At 43.5% G+C, this 21433-nt stretch overlaps 1 protein-coding gene across 1 annotated transcript in view; it reads right to left on the bottom strand.

The window, feature by feature from the left end:
* Nucleotides 1-21433, bottom strand: part of MYO5C (myosin VC) — a 121412-nt gene that overhangs the window by 35432 nt on the left and 64547 nt on the right. Inside the window, exons 24-33 of the mRNA XM_007461908.1 lie at nt 18558-18621; nt 15696-15876; nt 13679-13772; nt 13370-13433; nt 13213-13293; nt 11821-12001; nt 9853-9946; nt 9098-9161; nt 5607-5775; nt 1592-1679 (exon numbers count right to left, since the gene is read on the bottom strand). Of these exons, the coding sequence (XP_007461970.1) occupies nt 1592-1679; nt 5607-5775; nt 9098-9161; nt 9853-9946; nt 11821-12001; nt 13213-13293; nt 13370-13433; nt 13679-13772; nt 15696-15876; nt 18558-18621 (1080 nt within the window). The remainder of the gene's footprint in view (nt 1-1591; nt 1680-5606; nt 5776-9097; nt 9162-9852; nt 9947-11820; nt 12002-13212; nt 13294-13369; nt 13434-13678; nt 13773-15695; nt 15877-18557; nt 18622-21433) is intronic.

A 21433-nucleotide genomic window follows, 5' to 3' on the forward strand; every position in this document is an offset into this window, starting at 1 on the left:
ACATATATATGGAATCTAAGAGAAAAAATAAAGGTCATTAAGAACCTAGGGGTAAGATGGGAATAAAGACACAGACCTACTAGAGAATGGACTTGAGGATATGGGGAGGGGGAAGGGTAAGCTGTGACAAAGTGAGAGAGTGGCATGGACATATATACACTACCAAATGTAAAACAGATAGCTAGTGGGAAGCAGCCGCATAGCACAGGGAGATCAGCTCAGTGGTGTGGGGGTGGGATAGGAAGGGTGGGAGGGAGGGAGATGCAAGAGGGAAGAGATATGGGAACATATGTATATGTATAACTGATTCACTTTGTTATAAAGCAGAAACTAACACACCATTGTAAAGCAATTATACTCCAATAAAGATGTATGTATAACTGATTCACTTTGTTATAAAGCAGAAACTAACACACCGTTGTAAAGCAATTATACTCCAATGAAGATGCTAAAAAAAACAAAAAAAGAGTCATATACCACAATGTTCATTGCAGCTCTATTGACAATAGCCAGGACATGGAAGCAAGCTAAGTGCCCATCAACAGATGAATGGACAAAGAAGATGTGGCACATATATACAATGGAATATTACTCAGCCATAAAAAGAAACAAAATTGAGGTATTTGTAGTGAGGTGGATGGATGTAGATTCTGTCATACAGAGTGAAGTAAGTCAGAAAGAGAAAAACAAATACTGTGTGCTAACACATATATATGGAAGCTAATAAAGAAAAAACAAATGGTTCTGAAGAACCTAGGGGTAGGACAGGAATAAAGATGCAGATGAAGAGAATGGACTTGAGGACATGCAGAGGCGGAAGGGTAAGCTGGGACGAAGTGAGAGAGTGGCATGGACATATATACACTACCAAATGTAAAATAGCTAGCTAGTGAGAAGCAGCCACATAGCACAGGGAGATCAGCTCAGTGCTTTGTGACCACCTAGAAGGGTGAGATAGGGAGGGTGGGAGGGAGACGCAAGAGGGAGGGGATATGGGGATATATGTATATGTATAGCTGATTCACTTTGTTATACAGCAGAAACTAACACACCATTGTAAGGCAACTGTACTCCAAAAAAGATGTAAAAAACAAAAGAAGCGGGTGAAGGAAAGCAAGGCAGAGGGTCCTTTTCCCAGGAGCTCATGAGAACACTCAGTGTGCAGTTCAGTCCATGTTTAGGACTGCTGTCCAGCTTCTTAGTTGTCTACTTCTTTTTTCTAATAGAAACTGGGATATTGATTCCATGTCACTGAGAGAGGAAATAAATTTTAAAGCCATTAAATTTGAAACTTTTTCACCATTTCATTTTTACAAGGAGAGAGCTAACAGAGAAAGAGGTTAAAAGTAGTCATTCCAGGGTGTCCCTTACAATTGCATGAGCATATCTGGTATCATCTGAGAGGTGGTGAGCTATCTTCCTGCCTTTAAGGATCCTTCCATTAGCCCATCACTGAGACCCAAATCCACCAGTTGAGACCCATTCCTTTGGTTTTCAAATTCTTTGGACCACATCAGGAAATAACATGTCAACACATGTGGACCTTAGCTGAAAGTTTAAAAAATAGGAAACTGAATGTTATTTTTCCTACCTTTTTCAATTGTCTTGGTTAGAGTCTTCACTTGATCTTGCAACTTTTTAATCACTCTGTCCTTCATGTCTAGCACTTCTTCAAGATCCTACAGAAATCAAAAGAAACAAGGACATGAGCTCAGAAGCATCTTAACCTATTTCTTTTAAATTTATTTTTAAATTAATTTTTTTTATTTTTGGCTGTGCTGGGTCTTCGTTTCTGTGCGAGGGCTTTCTCTAGTTGCGGCAAGCAGGGGCCACGCTTCATCGCGGTGCGTGGGCCTCTCACTATCGCGGCCTCTCTTGTTGCGGAGCACAGGCTCCAGACGCACAGGCTCAGTAGTTGTGGCTCACAGGTCTAGTTCCTCCGCGGCATGTGGGATCTTCCCAGACCAGGGCTTGAACCTGTGTCCCCTACATTGGCAGGCAGATTCTCAACCACTGCACCACCAACGAAGCCCCTTAACCTATATTTTGATAATAGCTTTACTGAGCTATAATTCACATACCAAACAGTTCACCCATTTGAAGTGTACATTCAATGGTTTTCAGTATACTCAGTTGTGCAACCATCACTATCATCTAATTCCAGAATATTTTCATCACATCAGAAAGAAACATGTAACTTTTAGCTGGCACCCCTTTGTCCTCCTATTCCTTTCCAGCCCTTGGCAACCACTAATCTACCTTCTGTGTCTACATATTTGACTGTTCTGGACATTTAATATACATGGAATCATACAATATGTGGCCTTTCACGTTTGGCTTCTTTCAGTTGGCATAATGTTTTCAAGGTTCACCCATGCTATAGCAGGTATCAGTACTTCACTCCTTTTCGTGGCTGAATAATACCCTATTGTATGGATAGACCACAGTTAACTTGATCTAATTTTCCCTTAATAAAGTAATGCCCATTGTAGAGAATTTTAAAATATGCAGGTGTGCAAATGGGCTCTCTGGACGTCAGAAGCTGCAGGCGGAGAAACTTCAGAGATTTGGGTCCTGGCTTTGCGTCTCCTTCCTGATAAGGGGGTGGCCCAGCAGGCTCCAGACGCACAGGCTCAGTAGTTGTGGCTCACAGGTCTAGTTCCTCCGCGGCATGTGGGATCTTCCCAGACCAGGGCTTGAACCTGTGTCCCCTACATTGGCAGGCAGATTCTCAACCACTGCACCACCAACGAAGCCCCTTAACCTATATTTTGATAATAGCTTTACTGAGCTATAATTCACATACCAAACAGTTCACCCATTTGAAGTGTACATTCAATGGTTTTCAGTATACTCAGTTGTGCAACCATCACTATCATCTAATTCCAGAATATTTTCATCACATCAGAAAGAAACATGTAACTTTTAGCTGGCACCCCTTTGTCCTCCTATTCCTTTCCAGCCCTTGGCAACCACTAATCTACCTTCTGTGTCTACATATTTGACTGTTCTGGACATTTAATATACATGGAATCATACAATATGTGGCCTTTCACGTTTGGCTTCTTTCAGTTGGCATAATGTTTTCAAGGTTCACCCATGCTATAGCAGGTATCAGTACTTCACTCCTTTTCGTGGCTGAATAATACCCTATTGTATGGATAGACCACAGTTAACTTGATCTAATTTTCCCTTAATAAAGTAATGCCCATTGTAGAGAATTTTAAAATATGCAGGTGTGCAAATGGGCTCTCTGGACGTCAGAAGCTGCAGGCGGAGAAACTTCAGAGATTTGGGTCCTGGCTTTGCGTCTCCTTCCTGATAAGGGGGTGGCCCAGCCTATGCTGAATTTGGCTCAAGAACCAGGAGAGTCTTGGATGCCTATAAATATTTCCTATAAAGGGCAGAGAGTGTTTAAGTTTTTCCTCAATTCCAAGGGCTTTGACACAGAAAGGATTCAGGCTTCACTGCTCCAGCAATGCCTACCACACAGTCAGTCACTGTATCTTGGGCTCTCAGGTGACTCTCAGAGCCAAGGGAAGTTGGGCTGTGCCTACTCAGGGGCCACCTGTCCCCACTACAGTTCTGTGTCTCTGTTAAACACATGAGGAACTTTATCTGGCCTTACAAGTGGGGGCGTGGGTACAGTTTCTTCCTTTCTATTTCAGCCTATTTTATAAAATATCTAATAATAAAAAAGTTACCCATCAATCCTGGAGAACTTGGAGGAAATCACTGTTCACATTTTGATTTATTTCATTCTTTTTTTCCCCCTAATATGGCACATATACATTGTATAAAATTGGGTCATACTGCATGTAAAGCTTTACATCCTATGTTTCTCTCTCATTATATTGCAGATATTTCCCTCCGTCATTGATAATATACCAAACTGTCATTTTAATGGCTAAGTCATATGATACATAATCACTTAATCTACCCATTACTGTTGGACATCCTTTTATTTACTTATTTTTTCTGTGACTAATAACACTATTAGTCTCAGTTGTGGGCAAAATCGCCACCTAAGATATAGAAATTATATTCTTTCGTTGCATATTCATCTATTCACTTGTAACACTGAGGCTACTGACTGGTTCAGGAATAGTGTGTTAGAACGAACACGTAGATATGACTGGTCCGCAACTCCATGCACTGGGGAAGAAACAGGTCCAGCCCTTCCCTGCCTGGGAGGACAGCCACACACACGAGGTGGGGGGCTCCTGAGGAGGGGCACTGAGTGGGACCTCACTCCTCCTGGAGCATCAGAAACAAACTCACACAAATCTCACACAACTCAGGGATTGACAACACCCAGAGCCACATGCTCACAGCTGAGTGAAGGGTCACACAGGACAAGATGTGCAACACACATGATCACCCACCTACCCTCTCCCTCACCACTGGCTCCTGCTGGGACCCCAGGGACACACACGCAGACACAGGGGCAGAAGGTGGGACAGCCTCTCACATTTAGCAGGCAGTTGCTTATCCAGTGTGATTTGAGAAACTTATTCCCTGAGAAAGCTGTACCCCCCCTCAAAAAAGATGGTCATCATCCAGGTGCCCTGACTGGAATGTGTTACTTCCTATTAAATGTTAAACTCTCTGGATTCCTCTTCAAAGTTAAATTCTGACATGGCAAAATGTGATTTTACCCTATCATGTTTTTTTCTTGTGAGATAGGAAATGGGGGACTCTGACAACAGGGAGCAGGGCCTGTGGACATGTGCAGGCTGACAAATGCCTGGGTGAGCCCTCCCCTGGTCATGGTCTTGGAGGTTGCCAGGCCAGGATGGGGCCTGTGAGCATCCACCTCCCAGAAAAGCACCCAATCTGCTACTTTGGTGCTTCTCATTCTTGTGGGTTTCACACACCAATAAAATTTCAAAAGAATTGCTGGAAGCTGACAGAGTTGCCAAATATCATTTTGACAAGGGCATTGACAAACTGATGAAGATTTTCACAAGTTAAAAAGTTAGTCATCGGCTTCCCTGGTGGCACAGTGGTTGAGAGTCCGCCTGCCGATGCAGGGGACACGGGTTCGTGCCCCGGGCCGGGAAGATCCGCAGAGCGGCTGGGCCCGTGAGCCGTGGCCGCTGAGCCTGCGCGTCCGGAGCCTGTGCTCCACAATGGGAGAGGCCACAACAGTGAGAGGTCCGCATACCGCAAAAAAAAAAAAAAAAAGCTAGGCATCTTCTATTCATGATCATGCATAGAACATTTTGACTCTGAAAACTGCAGGAAGGGCACACCCCCCAGAAGCAAGCAGAGGCCTTTGTTGGGGTAAGCTCTGCTCAGAGAAGGTCACACATCAGCCTATCACCCTCAAGGTGCTCTGGGCCAGGGCGTTGTCATCTCAGATGGGTGCCGTCCATGGGACAGTGCTCAGGTCCTCACCACCCGTCCTCTCTCAGCCCTCGTCAATCCCCAGGCTCCCCTGAGGCACCTGTAACCTCAGAGACCACCTGTCTTTTGAGATAAGGAAACAGACTGCTCCGGTGGGAGGCAGATGCTGCTCATCAGATGCTTTAGGTGGCCTGACCCCCTTCAGTGATGCCTGCATATGCAGGCATCACTTATCAACAAGTGACAAAACTCCTCACCCTGTGCTCCACAGTGAGGCGAGATGCTTCCTGCCGGAAACTACTCTTGACTTCAGTTTCAGTTTCAAATTGTTTCCTCAAGTGCTCACTGGCCTCCTGCATTTCTTGAATCTTATCCATCAGCTTCTCTTTCTCTTTGGTATGCATTTCATTTGGGGCTCCTATGGTTCTGAGAAAAGGATTAGGAAATTTTGGTATCAGTTTGACCGTCATGGAAATGTCTCTCATTGTCATAGCAAGCAGTGATATTTCCAAAGATGGCAAAATACTTTGGCCACTTTATGTGTAAAGCAAGTGGTACCTGAATAGGGGAGTGCTCCAAGTGGGAGGAAGAGATCAGGGTTCGTGGGGTATAAAAGTCCATGTCTGCTCCAGTCTCCTTAACCTGATAAGAAGTTCCTGTCCCCACCTGCCTACACCCTTTGACTCCTCCCATAGGACGTCCATAGCCACACCCTTATGACCAAAAGCTCGATAATTATCTCCTTTGTGAAAAGACTGGGAACAGGTACTCCAAAACCCAGCGATCAGAGAGAGAAGAAAAACCCATCCAAAGAGTTCCAAAATGGTGCTCACCACTTTCCTACTGTTTTGGGCCCTCATTTGGCCCCAATCCTACCAAAGAAGTCACATGATGAAAAATGCTCTCTGGGACATAGAGTGTCCATTTACTGTTCTTAAAATCAAGTATCTCAAGGATTTTTAAATTGGAATGGAACACTGATGACAAATTGGACATCTATTCCTCCGATGATTTAACTAATAATATGGGAGTCAATTTTAATCTGATGAGGATGACTTAGAAATGACTGTGAATAAAATTCAGTGAAGAAGTCAGGGTAACTGACTTCTCTGAAGATTATAAAGTTTTACAAAATATTTTTACCATATAAAACTGCAATCTAATCTGAGTTATAAAAAATATTATTTGATATAAGCAATGTTTTGTGGTATGGAAAAACATTAGGATATAAAATGGTACCTTACTAATGAGTGTGAAACTCTAAAATGGTAATTCTAACTTGAGTTATGTATAAATAAGTAAATCTATATTTTATTACAAAAGCATTGAATTAAAATAGCTTCAAAAACATTTTTAGAAAAGGGAACCCTCTTGCACTGCTGGTGGGAATGTGAATTGGTACAGCCACTGTGGAGAACAGTAATGGAGGTTCCTTAAAAAACTAAAAATAGAACTACCATATGACCCAGCAATCCCACTACTGGGCATATACCCTGAGAAGACCATAATTCAAAAAGAGTCATGTACCACAATGTTCATTGCAGCACTATCTATTTACAATAGCCAGGACATGGAAGCAACCTAAGTGTCCATCATTGGATGAATGGATAAAGAAGATGTGGCACATATATACAATGGAATATTACTCAGCCATAAAAAGAAACGAAATTTAGTTATCTGTAGTGAGGTGGATGGACCTAGAGTCTGTCATGCAGAGTGAAGTCAGTCAGAAAGAGAAAAACAAATACCGTATGCTAACGCATATATATGGAATCTAAAAAAAAAATGGTTCTGATGAACCTAGGGGCAGGACAGGAATAAAGACTCAGACCTACTACAGCATGGACTTGAGGACACGGGGAGAGGGAAGGGTAAGCTGGGACAAAGTGAGAGAGTAGCATTGACATATATACATTACCAAACGTAAAACAGATAGCTAGTGGGAAGCAGCTGCATAGCAGAGGGAGATCAGCTGGGTGCTTTGTGACCACGTAGAGGGGTGGGATAGGGAGGGTGGGAGGGAGAAGCAAGAGGGAGGAGATATGAGGATATATGTACACATACACCCGATTCACTTTGTTATACAGCAGAAACTAACACGCCACTGTAAAGCAATTATACTCTAATAAAGATGTTAAAAAAAAACCCCAAAAAACCCCATCATTTTTTAAAAAGTATCTCAACAAGCTGGTGGCAAAACATTTTCCTCACAAGGCTCTAACAGGCCCTCTGTTGGTCAGGATGTAATTTGGGGGGTTTATCGATGAAGATTCTCTATCAACATGGATTTTAAGCCTTACCCTAAGTGGTCTGCTGAGAGAGAAACTGTTCTCTTTCACATGATCTTATGTTATCAATTTTTTCTGAAGAGATAATTCATGTGCATGGCATAATGTTCTAAGGGTATAAAAGTCTACACAGTGAAAAGTAAGGGTCCTCCCTCCCCTATGCACCAGCCACCCAGTTACCCTCCCTGCAGGCAACCAATGTTTTGTTTCATTTCTCATACACTCTCCCAGAGAAGGGTGTGTGTGTGTGTGTACACAAGTATTTCTTTTCTTCATACTTGAATGCTAACAAACTATATATCTTAATTAACACCTTGCTTTTTTGGTTTAATAACCTTTCTTTGGTATCACCCACAATTTCAGAAAAGAAAAGCATTACATGAACGTGAACCTGAGGTACATGCACAATGATACTTACTTTCTTTGCGTTCCTTCCTCTTCCTGATTGTGATTCAACTGATTAGACAACTCTTCTAGTTTTCCTATAATGAGAAGAACTATCAGTCCTTTGGTGGCCATGTCACTGCATCCTGATTTGGGTTTGGTCGTATTTTCATATTTTCAGTTATCGGAATAAAGTCAGACCTACTACAGCATGGACTTGAGGACACGGGGAGAGGGAAGGGTAAGCTGGGACAAAGTGAGAGAGTAGCATTGACATATATACATTACCAAACGTAAAACAGATAGCTAGTGGGAAGCAGCTGCATAGCAGAGGGAGATCAGCTGGGTGCTTTGTGACCACGTAGAGGGGTGGGATAGGGAGGGTGGGAGGGAGAAGCAAGAGGGAGGAGATATGAGGATATATGTACACATACACCCGATTCACTTTGTTATACAGCAGAAACTAACACGCCACTGTAAAGCAATTATACTCTAATAAAGATGTTAAAAAAAAACCCCAAAAAACCCCATCATTTTTTAAAAAGTATCTCAACAAGCTGGTGGCAAAACATTTTCCTCACAAGGCTCTAACAGGCCCTCTGTTGGTCAGGATGTAATTTGGGGGGTTTATCGATGAAGATTCTCTATCAACATGGATTTTAAGCCTTACCCTAAGTGGTCTGCTGAGAGAGAAACTGTTCTCTTTCACATGATCTTATGTTATCAATTTTTTCTGAAGAGATAATTCATGTGCATGGCATAATGTTCTAAGGGTATAAAAGTCTACACAGTGAAAAGTAAGGGTCCTCCCTCCCCTATGCACCAGCCACCCAGTTACCCTCCCTGCAGGCAACCAATGTTTTGTTTCATTTCTCATACACTCTCCCAGAGAAGGGTGTGTGTGTGTGTGTACACAAGTATTTCTTTTCTTCATACTTGAATGCTAACAAACTATATATCTTAATTAACACCTTGCTTTTTTGGTTTAATAACCTTTCTTTGGTATCACCCACAATTTCAGAAAAGAAAAGCATTACATGAACGTGAACCTGAGGTACATGCACAATGATACTTACTTTCTTTGCGTTCCTTCCTCTTCCTGATTGTGATTCAACTGATTAGACAACTCTTCTAGTTTTCCTATAATGAGAAGAACTATCAGTCCTTTGGTGGCCATGTCACTGCATCCTGATTTGGGTTTGGTCGTATTTTCATATTTTCAGTTATCGGGGTTCTAAACTGTACCCAGCTACAGATTAGGTTTTATGTGGTCTGAACAGTGTTTAAAAACTTTTCAAGCCATTATTTAAAAATTGTGATATTTCACATAAAAACCTGGATTTCTGGTTTTTCTTTAAAAATAGGAATATCAAGCAATACTGGGGCCCGAATTCTTACTTGCCAACAATCAATGGACCCTGGAGGCAGCTGCCGCCTTTAAATGCCTATGAACCTTAATGTACTGTCCACCCAGCCCACTTCTCACTTTTTTTTTTTTTTTTTTTTTTTTTTTTTGCAGTATGCGGGCCTCTCACTGTTGTGGCCTCTCCCGTTGCAGAGCACAGGCTCCGGACGCGCAGGCTCAGCGGCCATGGCTCACGGGCCTATCCGCTCCACGGCATGTGGGATCTTCCCAGCCCGGGGCACGAACCCATGTCCCCTGTATCGGCAGGCGGACTCTCAACCACTGCGCCACCAGGGAAGCCCCCACTTCTCACATTTATGACACCTGCCTGGCTCCACGGAGAATCAGTTTGATGATGATTTTTTGGTCATTTCCTGGATACAGGAAACCATTTTCTAAAAGCAGCTTCACGAGGGATCCAGTTACCTTTCATGTTTTCAGCTTGTTCATTCAGGCGCATTTCAAGATCTTGCTTCTGTTTCTCCAGTTCTGCAATTTGCTGTTTAAAGTCTGGGATCATCTTTAGAGAAGAATTAGAAATATTAGAATACTTTCACATATAAACTTTAAAATCTCAGAGCTGCTCAGAAGCAAACTAAACTGTCTAGGTCATTAACGCCATGGAACATACGTCTAGTATAGTTGTGTAAGAGGGCTAGCCAAAGCATAGACTGGATTGATGGAATGTTTTTTTTTGTTTGTTTGTTTTTTTACCTCAAGACCTTTATAGTCACAAGAAATACCAGCATGCTCAGGGTGAGTGGTTCTCACATAGCTACAACCCTCCACATCTCCAAGGTCTCCTGGAGAGAAGGAAGTGTACATCTGGGAGGGCATACGGGAATTCTCTGTTGAGTTGAGGGAGGGATGATGTGACAAAAGAGCAGCCAGTCTCTTTGGTCCAGGCCCAGAGACATTATCTCCTCATCTAGAAACAGGAGAATCATCTCAAAGGGGTCCTACCATGCCCTCTGAATTCCAGGCTGTGCACGGCTCTGTTAGCAGAGGTCTGGAATGATCCAATGTTTCATAATCCTCTGTCTTTGTCTAGCTAATATTTGTTTAAATGTCCATCATTTCCACCCCTAGTCACGTACGGAGAGTTTTTCTATTGTGCAAGTTTACGAAAACACCCGTGCCTCTGAAGTCCAAATGAAAAATACTTGTTTGATGAAAAATACTTGTTTGACTGTGCAATTGGATTTCACTGCAAATTCCTCATTAAAGCGTCACCCAAGGAATAAACAAAGATGTGCAGGTCCTTAACTACCGTTCCATACGTCCGCTGTGCCCAGGGTCACACATGCTCACGTGCTGACACAGCACTGAGATTTCCTAATGCTTCCAGGCTATAGGGGGAGGAAGAGGGACCAGTAAAGAAGTAGAGAAGCAGCAGCTATAGCGGGATGAGAAGCCTGGGAGACCACAGTGTCCTGGAAGCCAGCAGAACAGAAAGGAGGGAGAGGGACTCATTAACATCACCAAGTACTGCTGAGAGACTAAGACGAGGGTGGAAAGGAACCCTCTGTGCTCAGCCCCATGCAGGCAGATTCAGTTAGTGGGAGAGGCAGCCCACAGAATGGGGTGGCCACAGAGTAAACGGGAGGTGAGTGGAGAAATCACAGCCAGGTAGCATGGAGAAGTGTGGCCAAGTCCCCCAGAGAAATGGGGTGGTGGCTGCAAGGGGTGTGGGGTTAAGAAAGGATTGTTTTTGTTGAGAAGGTTCCTAAGGTATTTCTTCATGCCAGTAGACATGAGTGAGAAGAAAGGATGAGACAAATGGCAGTGAGGAAGAACAGGCAGCATGGAGGAAGGAAGCTGTTGAAACAGTGAGATGAAGGGCATGCGCAGGGCGACTGACCTTCTGAATGCACACCCCTCTCAAGAGGTACTTTTTTTTTTTTTTTTTGCGGTACGCGGGCCTCTCACTGTTGTGGCCTCTCCCGTTGCGGAGCACAGGCTCCAGACGCGCAGGCTCAGTGGCCATGGCTCACGGGCCCAGCCGCTCCGCGGCATGTGGGATATTCCCAGACCGGGGAACGAACCCGTGTCCCCTGCATCGGCAGGCGGACTCCCAACCACTGCACCACCAGGGAAGCCCAAGAGGTACCTTTTTACCTTAATGCTTTTTGTTACTTGCCAAGGGGTTAGGGCTAGATTTTAAATGGATAGATTTAAGAGCACACACATCACAGAATCTGGACCTATCCTATGGTAAACCCTCTTAAAATGCTTTCCAGCCTGGGGTAATTTTATAGTTTTATCTTCTGAACCAGCTATTTCACTCCTGGGAAATGTAACCTGTTTTACAGCTGAGACACTGAATTTTACTCCACTAATGCATAACATCTCCAGAATAATGGCCACGACTGGGGCCCACGGCTGAGACCATACCATGTTTTCTGATGTTAGCCTGGTGACTTCATGACGGATACTTTCATTGATGTCATTCTCTTCTCTAAATAATTTCTGCAGGTGGTTGATTTCCTGACTTAGATGCACCACTTTGAAGTTCAGAGCTTCAATCTCCTTTTCGTAGCAATCCTTCTGGGACTGGAGATGGCTCTCCAAAATGCTGTTAGAGGAGGGGTCAAGAAGTTAACTGCAGTCTTTAATCTGCTGATGACTCTGAGTGTGTACTTCTGCAGCAGTTATGAAAACCCACAATTAAGAGCCAGGCGCTAAGCACATAAAGTTTATTTGTGTACACAAGGTTACAAGCTATGGAATTAGGAACATATAATTATAAACTCCTTCTAGCTGGTTAGGAAGTGTTATGTGGTGTTAACATGCAGTTAATGATAAGAAATTTTATTTTGGACATTATTAAAATTATATTTTTACCCTAATAATTAAAAAAATACGTTCTGTGTGATGCAACAATGATAAAGATACATGTTATTATACATTTTTCAAAACCCATAGAATGTACAACACCAAGAGTAAACCCTAGGGTAAACTATTGACTCTGGGTGATAATGATGTGTCAGCGTAGGTTCATCGGTTTTACAAGATGTACCCTCTGGTGAAAGATGTTGATAATGGCTGTGCGTGTGTACGGGTAGGAGGTATGTGAGAAACCTCTGTACTTTCTGTTCGGTTTGCTGTGAACCTAAAACTGCTCTAAAAATAGTTTAGTAATTTTTAAAAAAGCAAACGCCTTAAATTTAAACATATCTATAGGGACTTCCCTGGTGACGCAGTGGTTAAGAATCCTCCTGCCAATGCAGGGGACTCAGGTTCGAGCCCTGGTCTGGGAAGATCCCACATGTCGCGGAGTAACTAAGCCCCTACACTACAACTACTGAGGCCACGTGCCACAACTACTGAAGTCCGTGTTCCTAGAACCCGTGCTCCGTTACAAGAGAAGCCACTGCAATGAGAAGCCCGTGCACTGCAATGAAGAGTAGCCCCCGCTCGCCACAACTAGAGAAAGCCCGCGCACAGCAACGAAGACCCAACACAGCCAAAAATAAAATAAATAAATAAATAAATAAATAAACATATTTATATATCTATAGCAACACTGGCTAACTTATTTGATATAATCAGTTTTCACTGTACAGGTTATGGGTTTTATTACTTGGCCAGTTATCCCACAAAGAGATTGTTCTTCATTATTAAACTAATTTACTCAATCTTCAAAGAAATATTTCCAGGGATTATTAGACCATTCTACTGTAAGGAATTTACTTTGTCTATCAAATCTATGAAAGATAAACTTCTGAGTTTCCAACAGTACATTATCTCTGAAAAATCACAAAGAACCTGAGGGAAGTTTCTCACCGTGTTGCTTTCTTCAGTCCTTCATAAGCAAACCAAAGTTCTCCATCCTCATTTAAATGTTCCAAATCTTCCAGAGAGAGCCTGCAACATGACGAGGGTAAGAAAATCATCTCTTTCATCTCTTTTTTTAAATGCTTGGTAATGCAAAAATGATTACCTGCTTCTTACATCTTCAGTGTCGTAGCTCTCAAGAAGTTGTCTGGTGATTTCCGACACCTTTTCTGAGAGAAAAAGGCAAAACTGGTATAAATTACATTTTTGCCCATTTCTTTTTTAAGGACCCAGTTCTCTAGCCCTTCAGACCCTCCAGCTAACCATCTCATCAGCTGACTAACTTACCAGCTATCCAACCAACCAACTAACTAACCAGCCTCAGACCAATCAAAGGACACACTGCCTTAACAGTGACATCTATGACAAATTCCGCCTGCACCCCGATGGACTCAGTGACTCATATTTTCATTACCTCTCATTTCCCGTTTCTGGGACTGCACATGTTTTTCCATGTCTATCTTCTGTGTCTGAAGTAGCTCTATCTCCTTTTCAAACTCAGAGATTGTCTGAATCCCAGCAATGATGGAACCAGGTGAAGAAAAAACAGCTATCATGATTTACATCAGACAAAGGGAACACTATTACTGTATTATTTATCTATGCAAGTTGTCAACTGCAGCTTCTCAGTTAAAATCTTGTTAAACCATTGCTGCCCACAAGGCTTGGCCTTAAAACCTTGTTTAACTATCTAAAATACTGCGCTTCCCAGATGTACTTGGTTGTAGCAATAGAATTAGCTTCCCTACTATAAAAAGGGAAAAAATAAGTACTTACTATAAGCTTGGGGAGGGGAGGGGAGGGGAGAGGAGAGAGAGGGGAAGGAGCTGCGAGAAGTCAAGCACAGGGGCTAAGTTCTCTCTCACTGTATGATGAAATCCTGGATGCAAGGAAGTGGGCAAAGTCAAGGGTCTGGGCTCCAGCTACGTTTAGATGGGGCCCAGCGGCAGGGGCAGGGCATGCCCTGGAGGTCTGGGAGTTGGCAGTGAGGGCATGACCCGGGTCCAAGAGGGGCAGCTCTGGTTGTGGGGAAGAGGCTGTATTCTGCCTCTATTCACCTGTGAGCTCAGGTTTGTGCTTCTGCAGCTATGGGAGCTGTTCAGAGGTGGATAACCCTTCCTGGATATTTTCTCAGTTAGCCTAAGTGTTTAAAGGTTAAAGCTCTTGTTTCCACAGGGGGTGAAAAGGGAGATCAAGTTGGCATTTACTGATCATTTTACATACACGACCTCATCCTTGTAACAGGTCTGTAAGGTGAGTAGAATGACCTTTCACAGATCAGAAAACTGAAGCTGCATAAGCGTTACACGGCATGTTCAGGGTCACATGGACAGCTGACAGGGGACCCAGGACTATCCACCCTCAAGCCCGACTCTTGGTAACGTTTCAGTAAATGTTCCAAGTCATATCTGTATTTACTTACAGGCTTATTATAACATGTGTCATGATGACAATGGGTTTTCTTTGAAAATCAGACTAATCTCCTTAATATACCACATTGGAGAGTGTGGATCATAGTTTAGCTACCAAAGAGGAAACGAGTGACAAACATTGGTGCCGTACTCGAAGGGCAGCCACATGATTTCCCAAGATATAGACTGCAGCCAGATGATGTGACTCCCAGATTGACATCAGTCTTATGTGGCTGCTAAGAATGCAGGACTCATAGGCATATGTGGTCCTTCCAGATTCCGCAGTCCAATCTACTACTTTCAAATAATAGGAGACGAGGGCCCAGAGAATATTGGCAGTTCTGCTAAGAAATTCAGAGGCAACCCAGGTACGATTCCATGACACATCTTCTAAACTATGCACGGGTACTCCTTGATGATTACAGAGGATATCTGTGTAATCATAACAATTTTCTACTAACATGTGTCTCACATATCTAGTGGAAGCTTAAAAGCTTTCCAACCTTACACTAAAATGGTATGCCTTGAAGAAGGGAGGGACAAACAGGTTTGTATTTTCCAATGGGGAAGGAATTTAGTTAAACCTTGATCGTCCAGGCCCGGACCACTGCTTGTGTAGATTATCTGATAACACTTTAAAATGGAAGATTCTGATATGGTCATTTAATTTTAATACCAGTATTACCAGATATACAACATGATGGATTATGTAACAGGGGTTCACATCAATTTATAATTTAATATGGAAGTATTCTCTGGGTCAACATACTTGAACAACTTTATGTAAATGGAATTTTTACAAAGTTAGAAAGCTGACTTTTAAAACATAAAAAAACAATATTGCTAAGTCAAAGGCAGCGGGGGGGGTTTATACTTGGAAGACTTGGAGGAACTGGGGTCCTTTGGCTTTCTGCCCTCACATGGGTACTGTCAGCTGACCCTGCAGGGATGTGAAGTCCTCCCGCCCCTGCAGGTCAGAGGAGTCAGCCAAAGAGCTTGTGGGGGGTGAGCAGCTCCTACCTTTGCCTGCTTGCTCAGCTGGGCCACCTCCCCTTTTAGGCCATCAGAGGTGACCCGCTCTCCCTCCAGCTGACGCTGCAGTTGCATTTTCTCATCTTTGAGAGCTTTCATTTCTTCTTTCAAAAACCGGATCTGCTTCTCATAGTCTTGCGTTTTCAGTTCAAAACTTTTTTCAAGAAGTCTAAGCAGCAAAAGAAAATTTTGAACCGTCTCTAAAGGCTTTACCCTGAAGTAGAACTACAGATCATTTGGAAAATAAGAGGCTCTTCCTTCCGAAAGGAAGAGCCAAGTTAAGACCTATTGTGAGGACAATGGTCTTCTGTTTAGCAGACTGCTTTCTGTCTCCTTAGGTTAGGGCAGCTTCTTACACCTTCTGATCAGAGAAGTGTGGCTCTACAGGGGTCACTCCGAGGACGTGCAGGAGAGGGAGGCTGAACGTAAAGACTCAATGCTTGTTGGGGGTCGTGTATCCCCCAAGCCGCCCCGGTTCCACGTGGTCCCCTAAAGGGCCCACTTCACTCAGAGACCGTGGCACATTCTGCTAAGTCCTGTCCCCTGCCTCGAACCAAGGACCCTTGGAGCAGTTTGGACTAGTCCTAAACAAGTTAATACTTAGTCCTAAACCAGTTAAATGGTTATTAAATTAGTAGTCATTTAATATGTGAAAGGGTTCAGCTCTTCAATCATTTTAGAATAAACTGCAGCAAACCCAGGTGCCCAAAAGGCCACAGAAAGCCAATTCCTTGTACGATGACTGCTCAATTGAGCCCAAGAAAAATAACTGAAGAGAGATACAGAGCCTAGACCAGCCCTACATAGCTCACAGGGGCCCAGTTGGAATCGAAGCCATCCTAGGAGCTCTGTGAGTTTAAGAAATCATCTTCCCACTTGCTGGGCTGTCAACTCAGTCCATTTTATGACTTGCTTTTATAGCACAAAGGGGAAAATCCTGAGGAAGAGAGTCATATTCCCAATAGGTTTTTGTTTCATTTCTTCTTACAGGTATTAACAAACTTTTAAACTTTGTTTTCAGATTAAAAAAAAAAAAAAACTACAGTGCTCCTAAGAGGCCAGAAAAATACATTTGAAGAAGCAAATTGCAACCCGAAATCTTATGTAAAGAGAATCTCAGACGTGTAGCCTAAACTGACCAGAAGTATGCCCACTGACTGTGGCACCTCTGAGCCTCTCAAGGGTTGTGACAGGACCAAGTCTTCCCCAGTCAGCCGACCAGGGACCAAAAGGAGCTGCAGGTGAGGACGGATGAGGACTGTAAAGGGGTCAAAATGACTTGCCCTAAGGCTGGCTCTCCAAGCCCCTGCTTGAAATGATCACTCCTAAGTGGCCCCAGAACACCAGCAGATGCCAATAGCTGAGCTCCTCTATCCTAGAGTTTAGAGTTCACTGAAAAACAGACTTTTCAAGGTAAAGAGTTAACTATCCCTATTTAAAAACTGATGTAAGTATGGCCCAGCAATGGCAGTCCTAGGTATATATCTGAAGAAAATGAAAACACTAATTCACAAGGATACATGCACCCCAATGTTCACAGCAGCACTATGTACAATAGCCAAGATATGGAAGCGTCCTAAGTGTCCATCAACAGATGAATGGATAAAGAAGATGTGGCATATGTATACAATGGAATATTACTCAGCCATAAAAAAGGAAAACTTTCCATTTGCAACAACATGGATGAAACTGGGGGGTATAATACCTTAGTGAACTAAGTCAGACAGAGAAAGACAAATACTGTGTGTTATCACTTATATGCGGAATCTAAAAGATAAAACAAATGAATGAATGTAGCAAAACAGAAACAGACTCACAGAGAACAAATTAGTGGCTACCAGTGGGGAGAGGGAAGGTGGAGGGGCAAGAAAGGGGTAGGGGATTAAGAGGTACAAACTACTATGTATAAAATAAATAAGCTAAAAGGATATATTATATAACACAGGGAATATTAGCTAATATCTTATAATAACTATCAATGGAGTACAATGTATAAAAAGTTTGAATCACTATGTTGTACACATGAAACTAATATAATACTATAAATCAATGATACACCAAAAAAAACAACAAACAAAACTGATGTAGGATCATGAAACACTCTATGTATCTGTTAACTCTTGGAGATTTTCAGTGACACTCCCTCCCCTAACTGCTTAGCATCCTGCCCCCTTCATCCAGACCCAGGTTCTCCTGCTAACTAACTTCACAGGGAAGATGTATATGCTGCCACCCAGGTAGCCCTGCGCCTTCTAGCCTTGGACAGAGATATGCAAGAATGTTCCATCTCTCCCCAACACCCTGCCATGAATCCCTACCTGGAGATCTAAAAACCTGTGAGTTGACTTCTTAAGAGAGGGGGGCACAGACTGGAGCCTCTAGACCTTAGCAAAGGATTTGATACTGAGACATGAAAGGCAGGGCTGGTATAGTACAAGCTCATGGGGACCTGTCTTAATTTTTGTGAGGTGGGTTACACCCCTTACTGCCTGAGACAAGAGTCAAGTTTACAGATACAATGTGGGGGGTGAGGGGAAGGAAGGGAGGTTTATTTAAGAGGCAATAATTTTCATCCTTGGACTTGATGGAAGATGAAGAGGTGGTAGTCTCTGAACTTCTCACTGTCTTGGCAATAAAGGTCCACTGTGCCCACAACTCCAGAACCTGTGCAATGTCTGAGAGGTGCACACTGGGCACTTAGCTCTCACAAAGCTCAATCTCTCACTTCCTAAAAATATTCACACCCTGCTCTCTTGTATCTGTGATGTGCTACCTGCAAGCTGAGAAGCAAAACAGAAAACAGCGGAGAGAGAAAAAAGCAGTGGCTTTAAGGCAAATGAGATTTCATACATTCTCTGTCGTTCTTCTTTCTGCACATCATCAAAGAGCTGCTTGGTGAGGTGGTCCATTTTTTCTGTGAAAGAGAATAAATGCTCTTTGAAATATGTCCGCAAAGCAATGCCTCGATTGTTTCATGTCACATTTAAGAAAGTGAGAATGTAAGAATAATCATGTGATATTTATGATTAATGGGACTTAAGATGAGAGTGTAAATGTCATTTTTTATAAGTTAGAAATAAATAAAGGGGTTTCCAAATAATAACCTTCACAAATTTGTTATGTTGGAATCTATGAATAGTTTCAGAGTACTTTTATTGGTCTGAATACCATTTGCTTTATTAAAATAGATATGTTGGCTTTGAGACAATAAATATTATTATTAAAAAAAAACAGGGCTTCCCTGGTGGCACAGTGGATGAGAGTCCGCCTGCCGATGCAGGGGATGCGGGTTTGTGCCCCGGTCTGGGAGGATCCCACATGCCGCGGAGCGGCTGGGCCTGTGAGCCATGGCCACTGGGCCTGCACGTCCGGAGCCTGTGCTCCGCAATGGGAGAGGTCACAACAGTGAGAGGCCCTTGTACCGCAAAATAAATAAATAAAAATAAATAAATAAATAAATAAACAGAAACCCTTCGGGAAGAAGATGATCAATTTATGACAGGGGTTCTCAATCTCAGCACTATTGATGCTTCGGGCTAGATAATTCTTTGCTGTGGAGAGGGGGCCATCCTGCTCATTGTAGGATGTTGACTGGCATCCCTGGCTTCTACCCACTGGAGGTCAGTAGCACCTCTGCTCTAGCTGTGACACCAAAAATGTCTCCAGACATTGTCAAATGTCCCCTGGCGGGGGGTGGGGGGGGTGGGAACAAAAGGGCCTTGGTGGAGAATCACTCATTCATGATAACCAAGGAAATAATAAAGTGTCTGTCTTCATCTGGGGAAGAGGAAGTCTAAAAAGCCACTGTTGCATTTAAATACAATACAAGAATGCAACACAAAGTGTAGGTTAAGTGGGCACCTGACCACCGGGAAACAATCACTGGGGTTCAAGACAGTCTCTGGTTAGGAGAGCTCCACATTCCCAATGTGTCCACACACAACAGGTGCCCTTCAGAATGGGCATAGGATTAACAGATGCAGCCCATCAAAGCCTGACAGCCCGATATGTGCTTAGCTGACACCTCATGCTTGAGTTCTACCTCATTTCTGAGTCCTGCCCCAGAGGGGAGCCCAGGGATGAGGTGACAATAGTAATCCTCCACATGACTTTGTTTAAAAAAAAAAAAAAAAAAGCCAACAGCTTAATAGTTTGTCTAATGCAGTGTAAAATGTCCCTGAATCAAAATGACTGCTTCAGAATGTCATGAGTCAGCCAGAAAATACTAGGGAAAATGCTTAAGCTTTCACTTAGAAGATAACGTATTTGGTATAATTTCAGTGTTTAATTCATTCACAGAATTGACTTCAATTCTGGTGTTAACCATCTTGGGCTATTTGCAAATGGGCTAAAGAGGCTGCCCAAATGGGACTTTCTTCCCCAAAGCAATGAGATTTTGCCCAAGGTGGAATCTCAAAAAGGGGAAACGGCATTCGATAATATCCTCGAGTCCCACGTCACAAGGGTTAAGTGGAAGTTGGTGCTTTCGTAAAACTCAGTTTGCCATGTGTAGGGAGACCCACAGGATAAGCAGTTTATAAACATGGGGTGTGAACGCTATCAGGCACTCTTTAGAAGGAGTTATAAAACTACCCACCCAAACATGTCAATGCTGTCAAATATATAATTTTCAGGACATACTTGTGGGAATTTAAAATTTTTTGTGGGAAATTCCACTTAAAGAAGTTAGAAAGAAGAACAAACACTCAAGAGGAATGGATTGTAATTAAAAAGCCCTTCCCTAATTCGAGTTCAAGGTTTACTCACAGACCTCTAACCTCTTCCTGTCCATCACTGCCACGTACATGGGCCCCAGCACCCACATCATCAGCCCTTAGAGACAGGGTGCAGGGCACACAGTATGTGCAGCAGGAGGTCATGCCCATCCTGGGCATCACCTGAACACCCTGCCTGCTCTGCTGGCCAGGTCTCAGGATGTTTACTTCCTCCTCCCAACATGTGCTTCTCCTGCACTCTGACCTGAACCCCAGGGCTTAGTGCTGCTCCAGATGCTGGCACATCCACCAACAGCTGGGCCTAAGGTGTGTGCTAGATCCCCAGGCCTGAACCCTTGCGCTCTCGCCCCCACGCTGGAGCTTAAGGAATAGCTCCTGGACACGACAGATAATCCAGTGTGGTGATTTAAACTACCTGGTGAGGAACCACTAGGCTCACGTTCCTGCTGCCTTTTCTGGGATTTAGCAATGGCTTGCAATTAGAATTTGAGTCAGACAAGTAGAGATGGACAGAGCTAGGCTAAGGATGGCTGCTCCACACTCCAAAGGAAAGTGTTACTGCTGGTCCCAAGGGCCTGCATCTGACAGCTCAGGGCTGATGTAGCTCAGTGCTAAGCGGGGCCCTTTGTTCAGGGCCAGGACAGTGGCAGAGGACCTGGGTACCACTTAGACTAAGTAACCTGGACAGAGCTGAAATCTGAGTGCAGATGCTTGGTAAGCCACAAACATTATCCCAACACTGCCCTGGACAATGCATCAGGATGACTACAAGGTTTAAAAAAATACAGACTCTGGGGCTTCCCTGGTGGCGCGGTGGCTGAGCGTCCACCTGCCGATGCAGGGGACATGGGTTCGTGCCCCGGTCCGGGAAGATCCCACATGCTGCAGAGCGGCTGGGCCCGTGAGCCGTGGCCGCTGAGCCTGCACGTCTGGAGGCTGTGCTCCGCAACGGGAGAGGCCGCAACAGTGAGAGACCCGCGTACCGCCAAA

Source organism: Lipotes vexillifer, unplaced genomic scaffold (assembly GCF_000442215.2).
Source record: "Lipotes vexillifer unplaced genomic scaffold, Lipotes_vexillifer_v1.1 scaffold283, whole genome shotgun sequence".
Classification (NCBI taxonomy): domain Eukaryota; kingdom Metazoa; phylum Chordata; class Mammalia; order Artiodactyla; family Lipotidae; genus Lipotes; species Lipotes vexillifer.